Below are 8,299 nucleotides of genomic sequence, written 5' to 3' on the forward strand. Positions count from 1 at the left end.
GGGCCTGTACTTTGCTGTAAAGTTCTATGTTCTATGAAAAGTGTAGTGGTAGAACAATTAAATTATAGATTTAGGAAACAGTTGTGTTAAGGGGATGACATGGTGTGATTGACCACTTCATGTTCTTTTGTCTTAGTGGGGAATTTTCCTCTAGATTCTAATTCACCTGTTTTACCCGGGGCTATTTGATTCCGCAATCTGGTAAGTATTGCCTTTTTACTGTGAGCAATTGCACTTGCCTCACCTGGAATTAGGCCCAAGCTTGACCAAGACAGTTATATGATGTCGAGGCAAGTGACCCTATCAAAAACCAAACTGAACACCCTTGAACAGGTATGGTGAGAAAATGTTGTTTGAAGATGTTGTTGATGGCACTTTCCATCACTTTGGTCGTTGGAGAGTTGGCTGATGGAATGAGGCCAAGATGCAAGGGGAAGATATTCTCCTTCTCCTGGCAGCAAAATAATGGTTTCAGAGTTATAGCTGGAGATGTAATTAGTTCTGGACACCAAATCTTCCACATTGCCCTCTGCTATTGTCAGCTTTCTTGGTACTTACTGCTGTCATTGCATAAGACTTATTTCTTGAACTAGGGCGAGCCCTACCCCTCTGCTTAAACCAATGTGATTGTGAGATGACAGAGCTCTGTAGAAAGTAGGCAGCTTCTGTTCTGCATGTATCCAGATTTATGTTGTAGCTTCTAGGTGGAATTTCATTGTTTGTTATATTGTTACCTGCATCTCTTCCATCTTCTCCATACTTCGGTGTCCCTTTGGCTTGCTGTAATAATAGAATGAGAGTTGTGCAGAAGCTTAAGGGCTTGAAATCCAAACGCCCTCTGCTGGTTACAGTGGCTTATTAGCTCTTCAACTTCAAGCTGCAAGATTGAAGGCAGATTGGGGGAAAGAGCAAAGAAGTAGCAAGATTGTCCTAAATCCATTTAACATGTTGGTACTCTCATGGGCTGACCCTTGGGATCCAAAAATGAAGGCAAGTTGGCCTGCTCGTGCGGACTCTGAGCTGGCTAGTGAGGACAATGGAGTTCTCTACTCCACCATGGATGGGAGCAGAGGGGTGCTCGACTGGGCAGGTGGGTAGTTTGCAAAGTGGTTGCTGCATCCCCTTACTAATACTGGGCTTCTGTGTGAATGGATTATTCTCAATGCCATCCCATTCATTGTTGTGGGACAGGGATTTCTTAGAGAAGGGGCACAAAACTGCTCTCAATACTCCAAGTGAGGTCTGACCATTGCCTTATAAAGCCTCAGCATTACGTCCTTGCTCTTATATTCTAGTCCTCTCAAAGTGAATGCTAACATTGTATTTGCCTTCCAAACCACTGACTCAACCTGCACGTTAACCTTTAGGGAATCCTGCACGAGTTCTCCCAAGCCTTTGCACCCTGATTTTAAAAAAAATTCTTCCCATTTAGAAAATAGTCTATGCCCTTTATTCCTTCTACCAGAATGCATGACCATACATTTTCCTACACTATATTCAATCTGCTACTTCTTTGCCCTTTCTCCCAATCCGTCTTAGGTCCTTCTGCTTTCTCAACACTACCTGACACTCTACCTATGTTCATATGGTCCACAAACTTGGCCACAGAACCATCAATTCCTTCATCCAAATCATTGACATGTAACGTGAAAAGAAGCAGTTCCAAGACTGAACCCTGCGGAACAGCCAAAAATGGCCCCCTTTAATCCCACTCTTTGCCTCCTGCCAATTAACTAAACCTCTATGACGGTATCGTTCTTGTAATACCATGGGCTCTTATCTTGTGTGGCACCATATCAGCTCTCCTAAGGCTGGTTATAAAGCGAACCCACCTCTCCCAGTGCTGGTAATACAGAGAATTCACCTCTCCCATCGCTGGTAATCTAGTGAAATCAGCTCTCCTAAGGCTGAACCCACCTCTCCCAGTTTTAGTAAACACAGTGACCCCCCCCCCAATTCTCCCGGTGCTGATAATACAGCTCATTCCACTTAGTGTAGATTTGCCCTATTCTCAGCCCGCCCTTCCCGACAGTCTCACCGCACACTGTATCTAGTTCAGGGGTGGGCAAACTTTTTGACTTGAGGGCCACAAAGGGTTCTAAAATTTGACAGGGGGGCCAGACCAGGAGCAAATGGACAGAGTGTTTTGGAAATACACCTCATAAGAGAAAATAAAATATCATGGGATATGTAGAACACATGTGCTTTAATTTCAATTGAAAATGAACAAATGCATTGCAACAAAATATCTGTCTTTGAAGTCCCATGGTATTTAGCTATTTATTGAAATGACTTTTAAAACACTGAAAATTAAATGAATAAAATACAGCTTTTTTAAATAGTAACAGTTATTATTTTAAAACACTGAAAATTCTGTTATCCTTCAAGATATTATCATCATCACTCTCCTCCTGACTGTCTTTATTTCAAAAATGGTAGGAGATGTAGGTCTACTTGTCCTGCTCCTTCTTATTCAATTGTCCCCTGTGCCAAAACTCAACAACGACCCGCACAAAGACAGAACAGTGACAGTGTGCCAGTATGCGGAGCACTTTAATTGATCTGGACCGCATTTTTTATTTTGAGAATGTATGTGCACCTGCGCACTACTCATGTCCATCATTTAACAGAAATGACATGTAACATGTAAGGCTTATTGAAAAAAAATTTTCAAATGCATTTTTTACATAACACAAGGAAGAAACTTATTTTTAATTTCAGTGGGAACAGTGTTGTTGGTCTCCCTTTTTAACCAGCGCATCAAAGTCTGGATTTAGTTTTGTTGTGGCGATTCTCAGGATGGATCTGAGGTGTTGGTCAGTTAACTTGGATCTGTGGCTGGCTTTGTTGATGTTCATGACGCTGAACGCCTGTTCACACATATAGGTCGAGCCGAACAAAGAGTAAAGCGCAAATGTGGAGTAATACACTGCACCACAACAAAGGTCAATGTGCAGCGGTGTGCTACATGCAGCGCTAAAATTACGACACAGAGTCGGTAACTGCAGTCGAAGAATAAAACTTTATTCGAAATCCCCAGCCTCACTTTTAAGCCTCCCTCAACCTGCCCCCCTGCGCACAGGCTCCAAAGCTCTGTGCTCGCAAATCCCCGCAGGCTATCTCCCTTAGCCGGAACGCTGGCTAATTGTGAGCCGGTTCGGATGTGCCAGGAAATGGGTCGCCACAAGTGTATATAGAGTGCGTCATCTATTGGGAAAACGCCAGAATTGCGGGGAAAAAACGTTAACAAGGTTTATTAATATAATTTCATCAAGTTCTGCGGGCAGGATTAAAAAGCTTAACAGGCCGCATATGGCCCGCGGGCCGTAGTTTGCCCATGCCTGGTCTAGTTCTATACAGACTGCCCCATCCTCAGCCCAATCTGTCTGGTTCCCATCCCCTTGCCAGAGTGAGTATGTTCTTACTAATCTAACACTTTTTCTTATTAATCGATAAATTTGACTTTGAATTAAAATTCGCCTCTTTCAACAACAATTTTCCCTACCACCCAACCAAGAAACAGCTGTAACAGCTCGGTCCCTTTAATAAAGCAGAACTCTTCACTGCAGACAGATCCGTCGGTTCGGGGTTTTACACGTCTCAGTTTGGAGAAAGGAACTGCAAAAGGCATGGTGAGATTAAAAAAAAGTTTCCCGATGGTTATGTCATTTTATTTTTCAATTGCGTTTTCCTAGCGTCAAGTAGAATTGGGAAGAAGTGTGGTAGGTTTAGATCTCCAAGAAGATTGATTCGACCGTAAAAACGGAATTCATTTTCTGTCTTAGCATCCCGGGAGAGGGCGATCGCATCTTACACACACCCAACCCTCACGGTCGATTGAACAGTATTTAAACAGCGCCCTTACAGCGTCGAATAAAAAAACCTTTCAACCCAGCGCTGTAACCCGCACTGAAAAGCACCTGAACAGAACGGAAAACAGAATACCATCTATCAACGTCCCATCCCGGAGAGGACCTTCCTTCCAAACCAAAACTTGTGCTTTACCAGGTAAGCGTCCGGATGAAACGGGTAACAATGCAGAAATGGATCAAAACCCGCGCCGCCACTGATCAAATCCTCATGACAGTAACACAATTACCAGCCAGTGGGTTCTGTGATAGAGATAATAAAAAAAACAAAAGGCAGAACAGAGAGAGAGGAATATTGCATTTGAAGCACTGGGTGGCGAGTTTAATAATTCAGGAGCACTGGTCTATGTTAAACAGTTTGCGAAGAAGTGGCTTTATTATAATCGCGGAGCCGAGAGGGGCGGGTTCTCTAAATAATTAGCAACAAAAGAGATGGGTGTATTGTATTACCAACGGCACGAAAGGTTGGTATATATATTCCCAGAGCCAGGAGTGCGAGAGAGGTGGCTTCACCAGCCTTAGCAGAGCTGATTTCACTGTTTTGCCAGCGCTGAGAGAGGTGGGTTCACTGTATTACCAGTGCTGAGAGAGGTGGATTCAGCGTATTAACCGACATCAGGAGAGGTGGATTCACTATATTAACATCGCTGCGAAAGGTGGGATCACTGTATTAACCAGAAATGGGAGAATGTGGGTTCACTGTATTACCAGAACTGGGAGAATGCGGGTTCACTGTATTAACCAGAACTGGGAGAATGTGGGTTCACTGTATTACCAGAACTGGGAGAATGCGGGTTCACTGTATTAACCAGAACTGGGAGAATGTGGGTTCACTGTATTACCAGCACTGGGAGATGCGGGTTCACTGTATTACCAGAACTGGGAGAATGCGGGTTCACTGTATTACAATGTTTTGCCAGCGCTGGGAGAGGTGGGTTTACTGTATTACCAGAACTGGGAGAATGTGGGTTCACTGTATTACCAGAACTGGGAGAATGCGGGTTCACTGTATTACCAGCACTGGGAGATGCGGGTTCACTGTATTACCAGAACTGGGAGAATGCGGGTTCACTGTATTACCAGCACTGGGAGATGCGGGTTCACTGTATTACCAGAACTGGGAGAATGTGGGTTCACTGTATTACCAGAACTGGGAGAATGCGGGTTCACTGTATTAACCAGAACTGGGAGAATGTGGGTTCACTGTATTACCAGCACTGGGAGATGCGGGTTCACTGTATTACCAGAACTGGGAGATGCGGGTTCACTGTATTACCAGAACTGGGAGAGGTGGGATCACTGTATTACAATGTTTTGCCAGCGCTGGGAGAGGTGGGTTTACTGTATTACCAGAACTGGGAGAATGTGGGTTCACTGTATTACCAGAACTGGGAGAATGCGGGTTCACTGTATTAACCAGAACTGGGAGAATGTGGGTTCACTGTATTACCAGAACTGGGAGAATGTGGGTTCACTGTATTACCAGAACTGGGAGATGTGGGTTCACTGTATTACCAGCACTGGGAGAGGTGGGTTCACTGTATTACCAGAACTGGGAGAATGTGGGTTCACTGTATTACCAGAACTGGGAGAATGTGGGTTCACTGTTTTGCCAGCGCTGGGAGAGGTGGGTTCACTGTATTACCAGAACTGGGAGAATGTGGGTTCACTGTATTACCAGAACTGGGAGATGCGGGTTCACTGTATTACCAGAACTGGGAGAATGTGGGTTCACTGTATTACCAGAACTGGGAGATGCGGGTTCACTGTATTACCAGAACTGGGAGAATGTGGGTTCACTGGAAGCTAGAACTGAGACTGGTGGATTTACAACATTATCAGATATGATACTTGATTAAGCTTCAAACTGCGTCCACATTGCATCAAAAAATATTCAGTAGTTTTGCTCAGTATACACTTGAGCTGAAGATTGCATTTGCTCTTTCCAGGATGAAGCCCAGCCTGTTTAATCTGTGCTTTTCAATCCGGATAATTCACTAATAGAATTGTTCTTTGCCTAAACAGTTTTTATTTTGTATTTTTCTCCCCCAACAGATGTTTCCATCGGCCATGTTGTTTGCATCCCACTTTCTCATTGATTTGAAGATGGAGTCAAATGCGGCTTTAATCTGCAACCATCAGAGTTCCTTGTGTATTTGTGAGTAATGAAACTTTAGCTAGAAACTGGAGCTGCCCCATGGATGATGGTCGCATTCACCCGTCTGATAACTGTTCCCTCCCCTTCAATACATCGGCCTGGGACTTCCCTGACTTTGGGAACCCCTGCCCAATGTCAGCAGCCCTCACCAGTTTCCTAGTGGCCTCCTACTGCGCTGTCATGGTGTGTGGATTACTGGGAAACATTTGCTTAATTTGTGTGATCGCCAAGCAGAAGGGGAAATCTAATGTAACCAACATGTTCATTGCCAACCTATCCTTTGCTGATATCATGATTTGTGTTTTCTGCCTCCCTTTTACAATCGTCTACACCCTGATGGACTACTGGATCTTTGGTGAAGTTTTGTGCAAGATGATCCCCTTCGTCCAGTGCCTGTCAGTGACAGTGTCCATTCTCTCTTTGGTCATTATAGCTCTGGAAAGGCATCAGCTCATTATAAACCCTACAGGATGGAAGCCTAGTGTCACCCAAGCTTATCTTAGCATACTAGCCATCTGGATGCTGGCCTGCTTCATCTCTTTGCCTTTTGTGATTTTTCATGTTTTAACAAGTGAGCCTTTGATGGACCTCCCTGCTCCCATAGCACCGTTGGCCACTGAGGCGATTTGCATGGAATCATGGCCAACCAGACAACAAAAGCTGATATACGTGACTTGGCTCTTTGCTTTCCAATACTGTGCACCCCTTGTTTTCATCGCAGTGTGCTATGGCAGGATATACATGAGAATAAGGACAAGGAAAGACTTAATGGACAAAGTTGTTGAAGATAAGTCCAGAATGACAAAGGGCAGAAGGATAACCATGATTCTTGGTCTATTGGTTCTTGGGTTTGGACTTTGCTGGTTACCTTTAAACGTATTCAATCTCATTGCAGACTGGGACCTGGAGGCAATGATGCATTGTGATCACAATCTCATCTTTTCCCTCTGCCACTTGGCTGGAATGGCTTCCACTTGCATCAATCCTATCATCTACGGCTTCCTGAATAATAACTTCAAAAAGGAGCTCTGGGCTCTCGTCGTTCACTGTGACTGGAGTAGGCAGGAGGACTGTGAACACTTTCCATTGTCCACCATGAATACAGAACTTTCTAAAACTTCTCTGCGACTGAGTTGTAGGAATACTATGTCATAATTAGGAACTAGACATCTTCCCAGTTTAATAGGCAAAAGCATGCTGCCCAATAAAGAAATATTTCAGACTTTGGAATTTTCCAAATAAACTTTGTATTTATCACTGTTTAATTTTATTCCCCATCTGATTTGAGTTATTTCTAATATTATTGTTATATGGCAAGAAAATGTTTCAATCAGTTTCCCATTCCAACCCTAATATAAATTATAAATCTCTTGCCAGTTAATTATGCCGCAACATAGTTACTCGAACATCTTAGATTATGTTATAAATAAGGTAGGTTAATAACCTTCCTCAGCAAAATTTAGGATCAAAATTCCACTTGTCGAAACATGGAACCATTTATCACTGAGATTCTCTGGTGCCTTGTTAAAATAGTCTTCAGCTTTGCCTGTGAAGTACAGTTCTTTGTGCAAACAGATTGGTAACGTACAGTACTCATTTTTTTCTGAATAGTTCGCTAAGTGACATGTGATTCAGCCACTTATGGATTCTGTCAATAGTTGTACTGTTTATGACAAAATGGTTTGCTGTCTTCTACATTGCTCTCATTTTGTAATGCTTAAGAGAAAATGTTAAGATGAAACAAAAGTTGTTTTTGACCTATGGCAATAAATTGCTAACGTATTGAAACACAGCAGTTGTTTGTCAGAAGCAAGGCACTTACAGTACGTTATAATGTTAAACACTAGGAAGAGTACACTTCTGTGGTACAGGACTGGTCAAATTTGTGCGTTGCCGCTGACTTCCCATTTCCCTGACAACATACCTATGTATTGTGCAGAGAATAGTACTTAACATTAATTTTATGTAATCTCACAAATTTAAACACTTAATAAATTGAATGTTTGCCTGCCATTTCTCTGAGACGTTCAGATCACAAAACCCAGCAAGAAAATTTTGATAGTGTTACTTCTCTTAAAACCATCCCGTGTGGCGACGTTTGAGTCACCAGGTGTCGTTTTGATACTAACACAACCTGTCATTCCTCTTGTGCTCAAAGTGGCTTTGACCTCCTGCTGAGAAAGATCTCAGGGGGAATTACCACAGAATCTCTGCGGAATTTGATTCCAATCTTCTTGTGCTCCTTTGATTTGTGTAGCACCTTTGGAGTGGG

General features: G+C 43.1%; 1 protein-coding gene across 1 annotated transcript; it reads left to right on the plus strand.

Annotated features, from left to right (window-relative positions):
• The first annotated feature begins 3,662 nt into the window (after positions 1-3,662).
• On the plus strand, positions 3,663-8,027 carry LOC132379746 (neuropeptide Y receptor type 4-2-like). Its single transcript, XM_059948031.1, has 2 exons — positions 3,663-4,008; positions 5,925-8,027. The coding sequence occupies exon 2, from the start codon at positions 6,067-6,069 to the stop codon at positions 7,180-7,182; it is 1,116 nt and encodes a 371-aa protein (XP_059804014.1). The 5' UTR covers positions 3,663-4,008; positions 5,925-6,066; the 3' UTR covers positions 7,183-8,027.
• The last annotated feature ends 272 nt before the right edge of the window (positions 8,028-8,299 follow it).

This window comes from Hypanus sabinus, chromosome 22 (assembly GCF_030144855.1).
Source record: "Hypanus sabinus isolate sHypSab1 chromosome 22, sHypSab1.hap1, whole genome shotgun sequence".
Lineage (NCBI taxonomy): Eukaryota > Metazoa > Chordata > Chondrichthyes > Myliobatiformes > Dasyatidae > Hypanus > Hypanus sabinus.

Coding starts and splice junctions, on each gene's coding strand:
- LOC132379746 (XM_059948031.1), top strand. CDS start 6,067: ATGGATGATGGTCGCATTCACCCGTCTGATAACTGTTCCCTCCCCTTC.